We start from the raw sequence: 19,660 nt of genomic DNA, 5'->3' as shown, positions 1-19,660 counted from the left end.
CTACATTTTCTCCAACACTTCTTCCCTATGATTTTTGGACTCTAGAGGATGTGAAGTGGTATTTTGTATTTTTGGTTTGCACTTCCCTAATGACTGATGATGTTGAACATTTTCTCTTGTATTGCTGTTCATTTGTATATATAGTTTTTGGTGGGGGGAGAAATATGTGTCAAGTTCTTCTTGCATTTTTTGATTGGATGGTGTCTGTTGTTGCATCACAGGTGATCTTCATATATTCAGAGTGCTGAGTCCTTATCACTTAGGTGTCCTGCAGCTCTTTTCTCCCATTCTATAGGTTGCCTTTCACTTTTTTGTTTTTAATAAACATATATTTTTTCCCCAGGGGTACAGGTCTGTGAGTTGCCAGGTTTACACACTTCACAGCACGCACCATAGCACATACCCTCCCCAATGTCCATAACCCCACCCCCCTTCTCCCAACCCCCCTCCCCCCAGCATCCCTCAGTTTGTTTTGTGAGATTAAGAGTCACTTATGGTTTGTCTCCCTCCCAATCCCATCTTGTTTCATTTATTCTTCTCCTACCCCCTTAAGCCCCCATGTTGCATCTCCACTTCCTCATATGCCTTTCACTTTCTTGATAATGTCCTTTGATGAAGAGATGTTTTCAGTTTTGATGAGGTCCAGTTTAATCAGTTTTTTGTTGCTCATGCTTCTTGGCCAAAAAGTTTAAGCTTTTTGATTGAATTTAAACACAAATGCTGATTAGTGGGTAGTTATTTTATTGAAAAATAGCATTTGCCTGAATGTCGTTTGTAGGGGTATGAACAAGCTGCGTGCCCTTGAGTAAGTAGGCTCAGGTTTGCTCCCTTTTGAGAGGAGGTGCTCCAGCTGATGGAGGAGATCTTGTCGTACTCTGGTCCTCCTGGACCCTGGATCCTCTTAGCTATAAATAAAAGCTCATATGCTCCATCACTCTGAGTTGAACCATATTTTCTGGAGGTTTTCAAATCTCATTGCATATACTTCTAAAAAAGTAACTCCCCTGCTTTAGATGTATATGACCACATTGGTGTTTTGAGTCTTCAGGCCCACTTGTCTGCTCCCCAGTTCTGTATCTATCAGGGTGCTTGTCTCGTCACATGCCGCCATTGCTGAGCGCTCCCGTAATGGACAACCAAGCTGCTAGCGGAGAAGCAATCTTGTCTTAACTTATCTGGCTTTCATTACTGAGGCAGACTGAAGACTTAAAATATGTTTTAAGCCTTTTCTGTGTTCCCTTTTTAGTGACTTTTCTTTGTTTTACCTATTTTATCTGTGTGACTTGGAATACTTCATTTTGCAAGAGCTTTTCAGTACCAATAATTTGCCTATTTGTGGCAGATCTTTTTTCCCAAGGTTTTTTTGTTGTTGTCGTTTTTTCCCTAAATTTGTCTTCTTTTAAGGTGTTTAGAACTGCTAAGCGGTCCTTGATACTACTGTTTTCCATTCTGATCTCCTTTATGTTGGTGCTTAAAGTCTTCCTCATGCCAGGACCAGCTGTACATTCACATCAATTATAATCTCTCCTGTGGTTTGTTTACCTTTGAACTCTTTCATCTTCTGATTCTCTTCTGATTCATAGATAGTATCAGGTGAGAAGAAAAATGGACTCTTGAATTCACCTCAAATAGGCAGATTTGCCAGCATCCTTTATTGACTTACCGACATCTCTTTCCCATTGATTTGTGGTGTTTGTCCTATCAGATTTTCATGATATGTGCTAGGATCCATTTTTAGGCAATCTGTATGTTCCACTGTTTCTACATCATTTTCTTCTTTTTGACTAAGGCTTAATTTACATACGGTAGAAGTCATCCTTTTTAGTGTTCAGTCCTATGAGCTTTTTGTGTAATCACTATCACAGTTGATTTTATCACTGCTCCAAAATTCCCTCTGACCTCTCGTGTCAGGCAACCATTGACATGTGTTCTGTCTCTCTAGTTTTGCCTTTTCCAACCTTGTCCCGAAAGTGGAATCAGACAACATATAGCCTTTTTTCACTAGGCCTCATGCATTTGCGATGTATCCATGTAAGTGTGTCTTGTCAGTAATTTAGTCTTTTTTATTGCCGGCAGGAGTCAGTGCTGTGGAAGAACCACGTTTTGTTTATGCATTCCCTAGCTGATTTGGATCGTTTCTGGGTTTGGGAATAAAATTGCTCATGACAGTGGTTTTTTGGTGAACCTAAGTTTTCATTTCATCCTGGATCATCCTGGTAAGAGTATGTTTAACCTGATGAGAAGCTCCCAAATTGTTTTCCAGTGTGGTCCTACCATTTTGCGTTTCCACCAGCCGTTTAGGAGTGTCAGTTGCTCCAGATCCTTGCCGGGCGGTACTCGGTATTGTCCTGTGTTCTTAAGCGTTCTGGTAGGTACATAATTGCGTCTCATTGTAGTTTAAATTTGCATTTCCCTAAGGGCTGTGGATGTCAGAGCTCTGTTCATGTGCTTATCTGCCAGTCCTGGGTCTTTGGCAAATTGTCTGCCTGCGTCTTTTGCCCATGTTTAAACTGTGTTCTTCTCTTAAGGAGTTTTGAGGTTCTTTATATATTTTGGGTATAGGTTCTTTATCAGGTGTCTGGTTTGTGGGTGTTTTCTCCCAGTCTGTTGTTTTTTCTTGTCATTCTATTTGAAGTGTTTTTTGAAGGGCAGAATTTTTAAATTTTGATTGTCTAATTTATAAATTTTTAAAATCTGTATTCTGCTTCTGGTGGTGTGAACCTAAGGTCACAAAGATTTTCTCCTAAAAGTTTTAGAGTTTTAGGTTTTCTATTTAGGTCTGCTCTCTTCTGAGTTAGTTTTTGTAAATGGTGTAAGGTATGGGTGTGTCCTGTGGATCTACCAGTTTAACCGTAAGAGATTTAAAGAAATGACAGTGTTTGTGGTAGAAAATGATGCAAAACAGCGGTGTTTGTGGAGGGTTGAAGGAATGCTTTCCTGTGTGTAAAAGGTTCTTTTGCAGATGCAAGATAGAACACCATGCAAATTCCACTTTCCTTGCTATCAAAATTGCTTTCAAAACACTTACTAAGGAAAATGCAGTAGTGTGCACAGATTTCTTTTGGGCAGTTCCTTAGGGCTACAAATGGAACTTGTTTCCAGGTGAAACATACACAGTGTTGCTGGAATAAGAAACATTTCCTGAAGCTTTATCAAAATCAGCTCTGGAATCAATTGGCCTTTAAGAAGAATTTGTCGCTTTCCTTCAGAAACTAGTAGCTGATAAATATGTGCCTTCCAGCTGGGAGGTGGTATTTCTCAGTCTAGGAAGAATACATTTGTAGATCATTGATATACAGAAAAGCCTTAATTTAAAAAATATACTTAATTTTAAAAATACAAAGTTTTAGATTAACAATACGCTCATTTGTTTTCAAGAGTGCATACTTGATTGAAAAGCAGCTGGCGGTTTGAGGCTTTTTATGGCTTATTAGTTTTTTTTTTTTTTTTTATTGAATTTCATTTAGGGTTAGGCTGAGGTCGTTAAAGTGATACGGAGAGCTCCAGAGCCTGGCTTAGTGTTCCTCAAGAAATGCTAGAAGGGCACTGACTAACTACAAAGCAAGCAGCAGTTGGGCAGGATTGATTTTTATTAGTGGAGCTTAGTTGGGAGAGAACAGAGCTGGATTTTAAACCAAGTTGTGCAGACAGCTCTGTCTTCCAGACTTGCAGTTAATTTCTGGGCTTCGGAGCCCAGGTTCCTGGGTTCAGGGTGCGGTACTGCCAGGCGTGAAGGCTGAAGCCTGGACTTGGGGCGGGGGGTGATGTTTCTGAACCTGCCTTAGGGTGAAGCGTTGGGTTCTTAAACCACCTGCCCCTCAGGTAGAAGTGGATGGAGGTCTAGACGCTCTCTTGGAGTTTGAGAAAGATTGCATTCATTTAAGGAGGGAAGATTTTCTTTGCTAGTGTGTACAAATGCAACAGATTTCTGTGCATTGACTTCTTAGCCTGCCACTTTGCTGAATTCCTGTGTGAGTTCTAACAATTTTGGGGTGGAGTCTTTTGGGTTTTCCACAAAGAGTATCATGTCATCTGTGAAGAGTGAAAGTTTGACTACTTTTTTGCCAATTTGGATGCCTTTTATTTCTTTTCGTTGTGTGATTGCTGAGGCTAGGACTTGTAGAGCTGTGTTGAACAGCAGTGGGGAGAGTGGACAGCCCTGCCATGTTCCTGACCTTAGGGGAAGAGCTCTCAGTTTTTCCCCCTGTTGAGAATGATATTTTGTATATGGCCGTTATGATGTTGAGGTATGTTCCCTCTATCCCTACACTGTGGAGCGTTTTTATCAAGAAAGGATGCTGTATTTTGTCAAATGCATTTTTGGGATCTATTAAGAGGATCATATGGTTCTTGTGCTTTCTTTTATTAATGTGGCTAATCACATTGATTGATTTGTGGATGTTGAACCACCTTGGCAGCCCAGGAATAAATCCCACTTGTTTATAGCAGCAGGGTCCACAGTAGCCAAAATATGTTAAGAGTCCAGATGTTCATTGACAGGTGGATGGATAAGGAAGAGGGGATGTATGTGTATCTGTGTGTATACACACACACACACACACACACACACATACATACAGTGGAATATTATTCAACATATATATGTATTCACATACTATATTCTCTCTCTGTACACATACACACACACACACACACACAAACTGTTACTCAACCATCAAAGAGAATGAAATCTTACCGTTGGCATTGCTGTGGTGGAACTAGAGGGTATTTTGCTAAGCATGGAGTAAGTCAGAGAAAACAAATACCCTATGATTTCAATCATATGTGGAATTTAAGAAACAAAACAGATGAACATAGGGGAAGGGAAGAAAAAATAAGACAAAAACAGAGAGGGAGGCAAACCATAAGAGATGCTTAACTATAGGGAACAAATCAAGGGCTGCTGGAGGGGGGTGGGGCGGGCATGGGGGTATTTGGGCATTAAGGAGGGCCCTGATGTCATGAGCACTGAGTGAGATATATAACTGATGAATCACTGAATTCTACCCCTAAAACTTAATAATACACCGTATAACTTGAATTTAAATAAAAATTTTTTAAAAAAGGAAGGTTGTCTCTGCACTTTTAGATTGTCTTCCAAAGTTGGTCTTTTATTGCTGAATTTTAAAAAAATGTGGTAAGGTACACACAACATGAAATTTGTTCTTTTAATAATTTTTAAGTAGCGTTAAACACATTTAAATTGTTGTTGGGCAAGTAATCTCCAGAAGGTTTTCATTTTGTAAAACTGAAACCCTGTACCCATGAAACAACTGCTCCCCTCCCCCACCCCGGCAGCCTCCCCTTTACTTCCTGTATTTGTGACTTGGACTGGTCCCATGAGGTTTCTCCTGTGAGTGGAATCAAAATATTTGTCTTTTTGTGACTGGCTTACTTTACTAGCATAACGCCCTCAAGTTTCATTCATGTTATAGCATGTGACGGGATTTCCTTCCTTTTCATTTTGAGTTAGTTGACGCTGCTCATCAATTAATCAGATGTTGATTAAGCACCTCTAAGTACATAAGACTCTTCTTGGTGCTTGAGGGCCTAGTATGGGCGGGGAAGATTCCAGAGAGCTCTAGAGTCTGCTCTGAGAGTTAAGTGTCCATTTAGGAGGTTCAGATAAGCCCTTGAAGAGCTGGCGTCAAGCCGGAAAAAGGTCACACCGCGCAGGACAGGAGCAGAAAGTGGGCCTCCACCCCTACTCTGGGTGAGTGTATGTTCTGCAGACGAGTGTCAGCGTCTCACCGGGGAGCTTGCTACAGCTGTAGAACCCCAGGCTCTCCCCCACGACAGACTGTTTCACACCGGTTCTTTTGTTTATCTGTTTGTTTTAATCTTGTGGCGGTGTAATTGACCTCCGACATATGAGTTGCAGGATTCGATATTTTTAGAATTTGTTTCCTGAGACTGAATAATACTTCATCATACGTGTCTATGAATTCTGTCCGTCCGTTCTTCCATGGATGGACACGTGGGTTGCTTCCCCTTTGTGGCTGTTGAATATAGTGCTTCTGTGAACAACAGAAGGGCCATTTTTTAATTAATGAATTGATTTTTCTCTTCCAGTCCGTGGAAGGGAAACTTGATTGAGGTGCCAGGGCTGTGGGGCAAAGGCAGAGCCTGGGGCATGGCCTTATGTGACCTTCTTGGGGCGCAATTGTTGGGGTTATGCACTTCCTGCAGCTGCTGGCTGTGCAGGGGTGCAGGTGAGCAGGGTACTTGGCAGCGGACCTTCACCACCCTGCAAGCACAGTGCCAAGTGTGTGTGGCGGGGGGCTCTCTGGACATTGTGGACACCTTCCAGCTGTTCGCCTGCAGAAATCAGACGCTGCTGGTCAGGCAGAAGGCCCTCCTTGACCTTGGTCTTGGCTTTGACATTCTCCCTGGTGTCCCTGGGCTCAGCCTCAGGGTGAGGGTCTTGTCCATCAGGGTCTCCACCAGGTTCTGCCTCCGTTTGTCCGTGGGGTCTACAGCATCGCCAAACCACTCTGCCGCCTTGTTGTAGAGAAAGACAGGGTGGCCTCACTCCTTTTAATGTGAAGTTTTTCTTTTTACTTAGTTTTTTTTTTTTTTTTTTAAGATTTTATTTATTTGACAGACAGAGATTACAAGTAGGCAGAGAGGCAGTCAGAGAGAGGAGGAAGCAGGCTTCCTGCTGAGCAGAGAGCCCGATGAGGGGCTCAATCCCAGGACCCTGGGATCATGACCTGAGCTGAAGGCAGAGGCTTTAACCCACTGAGCCACCCAGGCGCCCCTTTTTACTTAGTTTTCTTAGCACTCCAGTGTCTACTGCTGTTCGTACCAGACACTAGCAGATATACTGTTGGTCTATTCATATCAAATATGAAATCTGGCATTTAAAATGTCCTCTGGGTTCTGCGTGGCCCCAGGACTGCTGCTGTGCACTGTCGCTGGATGAGTGTGAGGTCCAGCGGGGGGTGAAGCCTACGTTCTACGACTGGAAGATGTCTCAGCAAGAGGTCTGGCTTCTCGGGGGAGGAGGGGGCTGAAGGGGGAGCCCACAGGACCCCCATTTCTGCATGGTCACGATCTACTGTCCTGGAGAGTGGCTGCCACTTTTGGACCTGTGTCTTGAGCTCACCAGTGCGCCCCGGCTCGTGGTGGCTTACCCTGAGCTGCTGCCTTTCTGTCTTCCTGTTTAGCCCTCAGAACTGCTGACCTTCCATCTCTGCTCCCGAGATGAGCTCTGAGGTAGTGTTTAGGGCCTGCAGGTGATCTGTGGTCCTTTGCGAAGGAGGAGCTTTTTGGGACTGCTTTGTTCATGGATGTTATGATATGGGCCATCCCTCCTGTACAGGGATGGTATAACGTGCCCCTCTTCCCGCCGCACACCTTCCCTAGGAAACGGATGACAAGGGCAGATGCATGTCGATACCTTCAGCCTGGGTTATTGAGAACCTGCTTTAGGCCAGGCCCCGTGTTAGATGCCGGGACTCCATCCTCGTTCCTGTGTCCTTGGGACTCCATCCTCGTTCCTGTGTCCTTGGGACTCCATCCTCGTTCCTGTGTCCTTGGGACTCCATCCTCGTTCCTGTGTCCTTGGGACTCCATCCTCGTTCCTGTGTCCTTGGGGGAGATTTGGCTCCTGGTCCCCCCTTGACTCTTGGTGAGTGGACAAGGATAGAGTGGGCAGATGTAGCAAGTGTATGTGAAAGAAATAGAATAAGTGTGTGTACTTGAAAAAATTATGACTCATTAAACAGTCTTTGCACTTTCAGAAGGGAGTTGCCCAGTGGATCCGCAGTGATCTGCACAGGGAAATGCCAGCTCCTGGGGCCTAATGTATTGTCATGTTCTGAACTGCTCATGCATTAGGAGGGTGCCCCCATGAATCTTTTAGCAGATGCGTTGTGTAGAAATCTTGATTTGTCAGCTCTGTTGAACAGTGTCTTGCATTGAAGACCCTTGAATATCTTATGGAGATTTTTCTGAATCTTGGGGCTTGTGCCTGAAACTCTTAATGCCTTGTGAAGGAAGTTAGACAGCAAGAAACAGAGCCCTGTGTGCCCCGAGAATGCATACTGGTTTTTGTTTTTTTCCAGAGTGTGTTCCTTCCTTTTGTTCCTCATTGGTAATCACAGCCGACCCCCCTGCCCCCCCGCCCCCGGCTTTGGTACCTGTGGCGCAGACTCCGGAGCAGACGCAGAAGTCCTGGATGACTTGTGGGGGGGTACGGGGGTGAGGACAGGCCTGCTGCAGCTGTACCCATGCTGATATATTTGCCACTGGACGCAGTTTCTTCATGGTGCCAATCTCTCCGTCCTTCCAGGTGCTTCATTAAATGATGACAGGGTGTGCTCATCCTCCTTTAACCTTTTTAGGTTAAAGCAAGCTTCTGGGCCAGTGGAGCTTTCTGATTCATAGAATGGTGGTAAGTCGAGAAGAAGATGACAGAAACCAATCTGGGCCTGTGTCTCTCGCTGCCACTGCAGGGACGGGACTCCAGTGCTGTCCCGTACACTGGAACACACCCTTAGACGAGGACTATCTATGTTTCTCTTGTTACGAGTATTATTTTAGTGTGTTGGTTTCATGATGAAACAACTAGAAAGTATCTTTGAAAAGATAAGGGATGTGAAATACTGTAAATTGACTTCCTTATGAAAAGTTTAAACCATTTAAGGCTTCATTAGGAGCTTCTCGGCATAAATGGGGCAGGGTTTTGTTTTGTTTTGTTTGTTTTTCCTTACTGTTACTGGAACTCTACTTCTGTGTCTGACCCTTTGTCCCAAGACAAAGGTGACTTCATTAGATGGTGGGAAAGCATGTGTGTTAATCCTCTGACACCATTAAATTCGGCATATTCAACTTTGGATTTGTGTTCTCTGTATACCAAATGTGAAACTTCCTTCAATTAAGCCATTGACCTCCTCATCATTTGTTGAACAAGAAGATTAAAATCACGACAAAAATAAGATTAGAGAATAGTGATTTCTTCAATGAACCTAACTGTAAAATTAATTCAATGCACAGAAAGAAATTCAAGGACTTGAAGTAACTTCCGAATGTACCGCTCTGTGTGCTAGTGCGACACGGTGTGGTCTAGGGACCCCCGAGGGTTCCACGAGGACAGAATTATTGTTGTAATAATTCTAGGTGGCAGTTTCACATAAAAATGTCTTATTGCAGTCGAGGCATCTGGGAGGCTAAGTCAGCTCAGTGCCCAGCTCTTCATTTTGGCTCAGGTCATGCATGATCTCAGGGTCGTGAGACTGAGCCTGCTTACAGTTCTCTCTCTCCCTCTTCCCCTGCCCCTCTTCTTCCTCCCTCTTAAAAAAAAATGTCTCGTAGCAGTAAAAATTATTATATTAAAATCTCAGCCCTTGAGGGCACCTCTTTAATAGTCACATGATGAAATGGAAGTATAGATAGAGTCCCTTTACATCCCCGAGAAAGTGATTGTCAGGTTATCTCAGGGCAAAGATCTAGGAAATAATGGGACTATATACCAAGGATAGAAAGAACTACAAAAGAATCCCCCCCATCCCCACTGAGTCCTCTTTAATTCCTTTTGTGGAAGTGATTTCTGTCAACAGTTGGGCACAGACGTCTTTTGTGCCTTTATGTGCGTGAATGTACAAGGAAAAATGTGCATTCATGTGTTTTGGTGCTTTCTGCCACTGTTTGTTTTTTAATTAACATGTATTATTTGCCCCAGGGGTACAGGTCTGTGAATCATCAGGGTTACACAATTCACAGCACTCACCATAGCACATACCCTACCCAGTGTCCATAACTCAGCCACCCTATCCCAACCCCCCACACCCCAGCAACCCTGTTTGTTTCGTGAGATTAAGAGTCTCTTACGGACACCTAGGTTCTTTCCATAGTTTGGCTATTGTGGGCATGGCTTCTATAAACACTGGGGTGCACGTGCCCCTTCGGATCACTACGTTTGTATCTTTAGGGTAAATACCCAGTAGTGCGATTGCTGGGTCCTAGGGTAGTTCTACTTTCAACATTTTGAGGAACCTCCATGCTGTTTTCCAGAGTGGCTGCACCAGCTTGCATTCCCACCAACAGTGTAGGAGGGTTCCCCTTACTCCGCATCCTCGCCAGCATCTGTCATTTCCTGATGGGTTAATTTTATCATTCTGACTGGTGTGAGGTGGTATTTCACTGTGGTTTTGATTTGTTTTTCCCCTGATGCTGAGTGATGTGGAGCCCTTTTTCATGTGTCTCTTGGCCACTTGGATGTCTTCTTTGCTGAAATGTCTGTTGGTGTCTTCTGCCCGTTTCTTGATTGGATTATTTGTTCTTTGGGTGTTGAATTTGATAAGAACTATGAAAGAGGGGTGCCTGGGTGGCTCAGTGGGTTAAAGCCTCTGCCTTCAGCTCAGGTCATGATCTCAGGTCCTGGGATAGAGCCCCGCATCGGGCTCTCTGCTCAGCAGGGAGCCTGCTTCCTCCTCTCTCTCTCTCTCTCTCTCTCTCTGCCTGCTTCTCTGCCTGCTTCTCTGCCTACTTTTGATCTCTCTGTCAAATAAATAAGTAAAATCTTAAAAAAAAATAAAGAACTATGAAAGAATCTTAAACTTGATTGTCATTGATGGTTGTTGGTAGTGGTGTTGATGGTAAAGTTTGAAACTGTTTTGTGTGTCTTATAGGTAAAGCAAATGGGTAAGTGGGGTAAGTGTATGCAAAATACTGAGAGTTGGAGCTTTCATTGTGAGAAAAGGGAAATAATCTGAGATGGGGGGAGGTGAGGAAGAATCCTGATTTTGGATTTGAATTCAAGGTGTTGTTGTGAATGTGTGACTTAAGACATTTAAAAATACATTACCCTGTCCAGTCAGAACTTAGAAGCGATGATACTTAACTAGCAAGGGGTGTACCAAGTCCTCACCTCTGATTTCTCAATGCCTGTGCATTTTGGGAAAATGGCTGATCCAGGGTCTGGGGCAGGGGAAGTTTAAGGCTAGCTTGGTACACTTGTGCCAGAAAGCAAAGAGTTACGCAAAGACTATTAGGGTTATGTCAAAAGGACATAGCAATTGGCTTGAAGGAGCTCCCATTGGCCAAATTTAGGATAATTTAAGCATCAGAAAGAATGGTGACAGTAATGAATTATATAGCACATTGAATTAAAAAAAAAATACCATGAATCTACATGGGAGCAAGAGAAGCAGAGAGAGGGAGGGGGATAGCAAGAGAGAGTGTGTATTGTATTATAGAAGAATGCCAGCTAATACATGAAGAACGAATAGAATGTGAAAATGACCATTTTGGAACCTCTCATGTGTAGTAATTGATTCAGGTAAGAGCTGTCAATGGATGCTGAAACCACTGAGTGAATTGTTTTCGGGGGAAGGATAGTCACAGAATGTCAAACATCACCCTACTTACTTCATGCTAAATACAGAGAGGAAAAGGTATTTTTGCTAAGGAGAAATAGGGCACATCCCACCTTAACATGTTGATCAGAGAGCATCACCACTAAAAACCAGAGATAGCCAGATACTATGTGCTTTCTTTTTTTCTTTTCTTTTTTTTTAAGATTTTGTTTATTTACTTGACAGAGATCACAAGTAGGCAGAGAGAGGGAGGGAAGCAGGCTCCCTGCTGAGCAGAGAGCCTGATGGCAGGGCTTGATCTCAGGGCCCTGAGATCATGACTTAAGCCGAAGGTAGAGGCTTAACCCACTGAGCCACCCCAGGCACCCCATTATGTGCTCTCGAAGTGAAAAATGTGGTACTACCTGTGAAGTAGTCCTCATTTTGTCAGAAAGAAGAACTTGAATCTGACTGAGCCTGTAACTTCAACTACCAAATCATAGGAAATCTGTGGGGACATAGGAGTTTATTAAATACTATCTAGCACCTCAACAGACAGACACAAACCCCAAACACAAACTTCCAGATTTTTGCAAACTCCACAGAAGACCCAGTTTCTTCAAAGATAAGTTGCCAAAGGGATAAAAAAGGGACACCTGAGAAAAGACTTTATAGAGCTATTGACCGGTGTACGGAGCTTATTCAGATCATGATACAAATGAGTTAAAAAAATATAAGTTAACAGAACTGTGAACACAGACTCTGTATTTGCTGGTGGTACAGGGTGAAATGATACTGTATCTTCATTTGCTTCAAAATCATTTGGAAGGAGGGCAGTTGGGTAGGGCTACAGATGGGGGAAGATTAGCCACGGGCACAGAAGTGCTTCGGGGTCCATGTGTGTGTTCATGGTACTGTCCTGCCTACGTAGGGTTTGGTTTGAAAATTACATAATTACGTTAACACTAATTAATAGGAGATCATCTAATATTTTGTGTCTCTTTATGCATTGCATTGAGAACTGCATGTCATTTGTATAGAATTGTTGCCAGAAATATTTTACTTAAATGTATCTGGAATCAATCGGATAAGCTCAGAATGTATGATATTTGATAAGGCTGTTGTCTTGGGCTATTCAAATGATGTCAGTGTCATGAAAAGCAACAAAAATACTGTCATAAAAAATACAATGCATGATCTTGACATCTTGGGGACAGTTGCAGACATTTAAATATAAACTTGTAGTAAATGATATTATTGAATTAATGTTAATTCTTTTAGGTAAGACTATAGTTTTGTGGCTCTATAGGGGAATGTTTTTATTCTCAGGAGAAGGGTGCTAAAGTATTTTAGGGTGAATTAGTATGATGTCTGCACTTTACTTTATACACAGATTGTGCCTGGATGGCTCAGTTGGTTAAGCGGCTGCCTTCAGCTCAGGATGTAATCTCAGGGTTCTGGGATGGAGCCCCACGTGGGGCTCCCTCCTCCATGGGGAGTCGGCTTCTCCCTCTCCCGTTTGCCCTTTCCCCTTGCTTGTGTGCATTCATTCTCTCTCTCAAATAAATAAAACATTTAAAAAAAAATAAATGTACGTGGATTAAGTTGGGTCATACTAACTGGCTGCTTCTCTAGGTCACAAACTGTGAAATACTAGCAAATGCCTATGGTTCCACTTAATGTTTGTTGAAAGAAAACAATCGTGGTGACATATGGGGACTCCTGTGAGGAACATAGAGATGTGTGTACCATTCCTTCACCTTACTCTGGGTTCGAACTTTTTCAAAATAAAGAGTTGGGAACAAGTGGGTAGTCAGCATATGAAAATGAACTCTGAACAGATACACAGTTGTTAGATGATGTGCGCTGACAACATTCTTGGAATATTTGCCTATAATAGCGTTTATATTCTCTTGGAATTCTGAAACTACTGATTGAGAATATAGACAAGGAGCAAAAAGGTGCTTATTTCGCTGTATGGATTTCCATGTCTGAATCAGCAGATGATGAAGAGCAGAAAAATTAAAGAGCTACAGGTAGAAATGAAAAAAACCTTAGTAATATCTTATGTTGACATAGATGACGATTTAAAGACATCCACTGTAGGGGAAAAATAGATTGTTGGTTTCTCAAAACCCAATGACTGTTTATTTTTTGTGAAGAGATGACACATGGCTTGTGTTAGGTCTGGCCTTGACATTCTATCTGGGTCTGGCCTTGACATTGTCTGTAAGATGGGATACGTCTCTGGGGTTTGAAAACACTCTTGTCCTTCCCTACCCCACCTTCTTTTGTTGCCATGAGGAATCCGCTGAAACACATTCTGCTCCGGGGTTACTGGGCAGATCGATAGAGCTGGGAGATGCTAATTCCTCCTGCTCTCTAGAAAATTTAAGTGATGATAACAGCCCCTGGTTTCATCCTTCTTTTTTGAATCCGAAACAGGTCCCTAAAGAAGTGGCTGACATCTTTAACGCCCCCAGTGATGATGAAGAGTTTGTTGGTTTCCGAGATGATGTTCCCATGGAAACCCTCTCATCAGAGGAGAGCTGTGATAGTTTCGACTCACTGGAGTCAGGGAAACAGGTACGGATGGTTCCTTTCATGGAAGGCCTGGTCCGAGGGAAGCCTGATCTTGGTTCCGATACTCTTTTATTTGAATTTGGTCTGAGATTGGTGATCGTGGTTAACTGTCGAGCATTTGTTTTATAAGTGTTTTGCCTTCATGTTTCAAGAACCAGGGAGAGTACCTAGATCATTTTACTGTTCAAGCCCTTTCTGTGCATGACATATATATATATATATATATATATATATTTTAAAGGGGCCTCACATGATCAGATGCATTTTCTTTGCAACCTCAGGGTTGCAGCCTGTGTGGAGCCTGCACTCAAAGAGTTCCGGGCCGGCCGGCAGGAGAGGCTGGGCCCGCACAACACCAGTCCATACCGCAGTCCGGAGCAGGACCTCGCAGTTACCCTGAGCCAGTCCCTAGGCTCCTGGAGGGTGATTCTCTCGGCACCTCACGCTTGGAATTGCCAGGGAGGGCGTTACCCTTTCTTGGATTGGCTCTCTGGCAAACACAAGAGACATTTCTCTGAGAGTTAGTTTCCTGGAGGGTTCTCTTGTGCCTCAGCGGGAGCATGGCCAGTCAGAATCACCAGCCTTTGGTGGCCTTTTCTTCAATGTCATTGTGGCTGTCAGAATTCTTCATTCTCCCTTGACCTCGGCTTCTCTTACAAGGCTGTAAATGAAGCCCACCTGGCTTTGACTGGGCAGGTGCAGGAGGAGAAGCAATTGACTGTATAGGGAGGTGCCTGCTTGCTGGCCGGGCTGTGCGTGTTCCGGCCTCTGTGGGAGCTGGTCTTGACCGTGTGGAGGGGCCTCCCCCGTCTCTGTCCTCTGCACTTGACGTGCTGTCTCATTTGACCCGCTCACCACCTGCTGCTTCTCTCCTTGGTCTCTTCCTCTTTCTTACGTGTTTCATACTTCACCGTCCTCTCTTTTGTCTCCCGTCCCCATTTGTGGATGTGGTTCAAGATTTTGTCTTCAGACCTTTTTCTCTTCGTGATCCAGGGCCTGGCCTGTTTTCAGCCATTATCTGCACGTTCTTGATGGCTTGACTTCCCTCCCAGGCCCCACACATAAGGATGTAATCTGACTGCCAGTCGGACCAGTCTTGATCAGGGGGGATCTCAAACTCACCGTTTTCCTTCCCTGGTTGTCAGTTTGTCTTCCTCATTTTTATCTCCATCTTTGGTATTCGTGCCCCCTCCCCCTCCTCTCCCATCTGCCAACTCTCTTGCAGGCACCTGTGACCCTTCTGCCATGTTGCTCGTCTCCATCCCTTCCCCTCCCTCCCTTCCTCTGTTCCCCTGTTCCTCCTAACCCTTACCTCACTGTCAAAACTGAGCTCTGTTCATGCTCCTTGCCTTATTGAGAAGCTGTTTGAGCATGGCGAGGCAGTGAGGGAGAGTGGCGCCCTGGGGTCCACCATGAGGGCCATTCTGAGCAGCGCAGGATGGGCACGAAGACATCATGAAACAACACAACGTCCCTACCTTGGCTATTGTAAATAATGTAAATAATGCTGCAATAAACACAGGGCTGTTAAAGTAGTGTTTGGGGGGTTTTTTTTGGGAGGGGGGTGTATACCCAGTAGTGAAATTACTGGATCATAGGGTAGCTCTATTTTTAATTTTTTGAGGAATCTCCATACTATTTTCCATAGTGGCTATACCAACTTACATTCCCGCCAGTGCTGCACGAGTAAATCCTTTTTCTCCACGTCCTCAACACTTACTTCTTGTCTCTTTGATTTTAACCATTCTGACAGGCGTGGGGTGATACCTCAGTATGGTTTTTTTTTTTTTTTTAAAGATTTTATTTATTTATTTGACAGAGATCACAGGCAGGCAGAGAGGCAGGTAGAGAGAGAGGAGGAAGCAGGCTCCCTGCTGAGCAGAGAGCCCAATGCGGGGCTTGATCCCAGGACCCTGAGATCATGACCTGAACCAAAGGCAGCGGCTTAACCCACTGAGCCACCCAGGCGCCCCTCAGTTTGGTTTTGATTAGCGTTTTCCTGATGATTAGATGGGGGAGCAACCTAAGTGTCTATCAGTGGAAGAATGGATAAGGAAGATGCTGAGTATGTGTACAATGGAATATTATACAGCCATAAATAGGATGAGGTTTTTGCCATTTGCGGCAACATGGATGGGTTTAGAGGGTATTATGCTATGTGAACTAAGTCACACTGAGGAGGACAAATACCATATGATTTCACTCTTGTGGAATCTCAAAAATAAAAAGCAGAATAAGACCTATAAATTCAGAGAACAAACTGTTGGTTGCCAGCAGGGAGGTAGGTAGGGAGATGGGCAAGATGGGAAAGGGGAGTGGGAGGTACAGGCCTCCAGTGACATAGCGAAAAAGTCATGGGGCTGAAAAGGCACAAAGGCACAACACAGGGACTCTAGTCAATGATACTGTAACAGAGGTGTATGGTGACAGATGGGAGCTACACTACTGAGCACAGCGTAAGGTACAAAGAAGGTGGAACACTGTGTTGTACACTGGAAACTAACACTCTGGGTCAACTAGATTCAAATATGGAAATTTAAAACAAAAAAGCCAAAGCAGCTGCTTTTGCTGCTCTGGGCACTGTTCCTTCTGTGCAGTCAGACCTGCCTTTCCTGCTCCCCCTGCCAGGGGTGGGGGGCTGTGGACGGGGACTCCAGTGTGCCTGAGATGGCCCGTGACCGTGTGCTTTCATACAGCTTGCCCTGAACGTACGCGCCTCCCGGGGACAGTGGAGGTGTTGTCATCATCCCTGTTTCACAGGGGATGAAACTAAAGCTCAGGGCAGTGAGGTGACGTGTCTAAGTCCCCATGTCTGAGAAGTGTCCAGGTCGGGATGTTGGAGATCTGGGAGCATAACTTGGCAGCCTCGTCCCTCTCACTGCTCCCCTTTGCTGCAGGGGACCCGAAGCCGCACGGGCACCCTCCGCATACACCAGTCCACCTGCCGTAGGCACTGGGCTGTGCTGTTCGTTCTGCTTGTGTGTCTTCTCCTCATTTTTCTAGAGTCTGCCCCCGTTCACATGCAGTTCAAATGCTGCTGCTGCTGCTTGAAGTTTTACTAGATTTTCTTCCTTTTTTCTTTTCTTTTTTCATTCTTTTCTCTTTTTCTTTTCTTTCTGTGCCATATTGCTCGTGTCTCCTTTGTCACACTGATCCTCACCTCTGTCCCACTGCCCCACTAAACCGTTAACCTCCGCTGTGGGAGGCGCCCCATACGTGACCGATGCCTCCCAGCTTTCCTGGGTTGGACAGCTTCCGCATGCTGTCCCTTTCCTCATGTTCCATGCGTTCAGCGCCCATTGGTGAATGAGCCCCCTCGGGGTGGAATTGAGGTGGGAGGCCGGTCTGACGGGCTCAGCTCACCATCATTTTCCAGTCGGTTTCTTCCTGTCCCATGAGCTTCAAAATAAAAAGTGCATGTGCTCTGTCAGCAGCTCTTCTCATCTGTTACTTGCTTTACGTTCTTGATCATGGGAGATGGATACAGGGGACCCGGGCCAGAGCATACTGCCTGCTACTGACTTGAAAGGGTCACAAATTCTGGAGAGCAAAGAGCTGTGTAAGCTTGTAACCAAGACTGCAGTGAGACCGACCATGGAGTGGATATTTTGCTTTATACACACTCACATTAAGAACCTTTTTTTTTTGTTTTTTGTTTGTTTTGTCTTTTAAGTTGGCTCCGTGCATAGCGTGGAGCCCAGAGCGGGGCTTGAACTCACAACCCTGAGATTAAGACCGAGATGAGAGGCAGACGGTTAACTGACTGTGCCACTCAGGTGCCCCCAGAACAGTTTTCACAGCTTGTGGAATGAGGAGGAGAAAAGCAGGGGCCTTGGTTTAGGACTGTGGCTGAGTTCTTTCTGGGTTTGATCTGGTCACCAAGGATACCAGTTGCCCCCAGGCTGACCACTTCCCTGTGAGGCCAGCTCAGTGAGTGAAGCGAGCCAGAGGACGGAAGGCTGGAGCTTGCTGCTCTGCGATGTGACTTGTTCTCTCTGGGCCCGAGGCAGGGACAGTGGGTCTATGACAGAATGGACACAGAGACCGCATTGCCCTAGAGCCACCTGCAGAGGCCAGCTCTGGGCTCCGTGAGCCGGATGTTTCCTGCCCTGGTACGTAGCAGGCTCCTGGTGGCTTTCTGTGGCGGCCAGCCGCGGCCCGGTCTTCCTTAAAGATCAGCCCGGCCCTGTTGCTTCTCCTCCCTGACCCCATACGCGCATGATGCATGTTAAACAGCCAAGAGAAGCCGCACGGACTTGCACACAGCATGCAGCAGGGTTGACTTTGGTCTTTCTTAAACACCATTTGAATTTCATTTTAAAGAAACTTCCCTTTTGTGTTTGTTTGTTTTTTTATTTTTTTCTCCAAGCAGCTGCACCACAGCTATCAACAAAGAAACAAAATAATTTAGCTCCAAGCACACTCATTCCAATTACCCATAATAATTCATAGGAGACATTTAAGCTTAAAAAAAATGCTAGATACAGACATTTCTTTCTCTATCCCCCTGTAAATTTTCCCACTCATCTATTATATCTATTTTTCTCCAGAGATGATGTGAGCTTGAAGAAGTATATAATTAAAGTCAGGGAGAGGCAGTGGGGGAGATACAGATTCTCCAACCAAATGTGGTGCGAGGAGGGGTCATTGCTATATCGGGTGCGGGAGGAAGAGACGTCAGAGGCAACTGGGGACACTGACTCCAGCCTTGGTTGCCAGCTTGGAGGAGGCCGGTCTGGGGGTCTCCTTTCCGCAGTGCAGGTCTGTCGGTTCCCTCCTTTCTGTCAAGAGAGCCATTTAGAGAGCCTGGTTCCTTGCCTTTTACTGGTTCAAAAGACAGAAAAAGTCATTTGAAAATGTCTTTCTTTTTTAAGCATCCTAGAGCATCTTTCTTTCTGCTCACTTGCTACCTGTCTGTGGTTGCTGGCCTCCCACCTCCTGCAGGACAGGCTCTCCTGGGTGCTGGGAGGGTTGACGCTCCCATCCTCCCCTGCCCTGGGCAGTCAGGGTGCAGAGGTGGCTTTCTCAGCAGGGGGTATGGAGGGGTGTGAAGGGCTCTGGCCCTTACTGCACAAAAACTTGCTGTCTCTGGAAGCGAGGCAGGCTGTGTTCACTGACTTGGGGGAGCCGGCTCTGGACAGCTGCTGGGAGGGAGAGTCGGCCTATGGCAGGGAGCCAGGGCTGCTCCCCGTGGCTCCTTCCCATGTGTGTTCGGTTCTGTGTGAGAGCACAGCACTTCCTGATGGCCAGCCCCGGCAGGAGGAGCTGAAGTCCATTGCCACTCACCAGCCACAGAAGCAGCTGGCTGAGCCCATGGCCATGCTGATTCTTCGAAAGGGTGTAGTTGTTTCAAATTGTTCAGTTCTGTTTCTCTAAGCTATACAAAGATGTGTGTGTCTACGGGTGTGTGTTCGGTTATTGAGGTAGAATATACATAGCATAAAATTTCCCATTTCACCATTTTTTTTTTTTTTAAAGATTTTATTTATTTATTTGAGAGAGAGCACATGAGCGAGGAGAAGGTCAGAGAGAGAAGCAGACTCCCCGTGGAGCTGGGAGTCCGATGCGGGACTCGATCCTGGGACTCCAGGATCATGACCCGAGCCGAAGGCAGTTGTCCAACCAACTGAGCCACCCAGGCGTCCCCATTTCACCATTTTTTAAGTGTGGGCGAGTGCCCAGGTTCTTACCAGTGAGATGCTCAGTGGCGTCAAGGACATGCACAGGGTTGCACAGCTGTCCCCGTGACCTAGGACGTTTTCATCCCCTCAAACAGA

General features: G+C 45.1%; 1 protein-coding gene across 3 annotated transcripts in view; it reads left to right on the top strand.

The window, feature by feature from the left end:
• LOC111147240 (cell division cycle associated 7 like) overlaps positions 1 to 19,660 on the top strand; it is a 46,706-nt gene that overhangs the window by 17,072 nt on the left and 9,974 nt on the right. For 2 of the 3 annotated variants that reach the window (XM_022503162.1, XM_022503161.1), the window contains exon 2: positions 13,746 to 13,886. In XM_022503162.1, the coding sequence (XP_022358870.1) occupies positions 13,746 to 13,886 (141 nt within the window). Of the gene's footprint in view, positions 1 to 5,657; positions 5,714 to 13,745; positions 13,887 to 19,660 lie in introns of those variants that run through there. The other variant, XM_022503163.1, reaches the window with a different exon arrangement.

This window comes from Enhydra lutris, unplaced genomic scaffold (genome assembly GCF_002288905.1).
Source record: "Enhydra lutris kenyoni isolate GAN:26980312 unplaced genomic scaffold, ASM228890v2 scaffoldscaffold16, whole genome shotgun sequence".
NCBI classification, from domain to species: Eukaryota; Metazoa; Chordata; class Mammalia; order Carnivora; family Mustelidae; genus Enhydra; species Enhydra lutris.
Note: the sequence above shows the minus strand (reverse complement) of the source record. Positions and strands in the feature narration are given on the sequence as shown.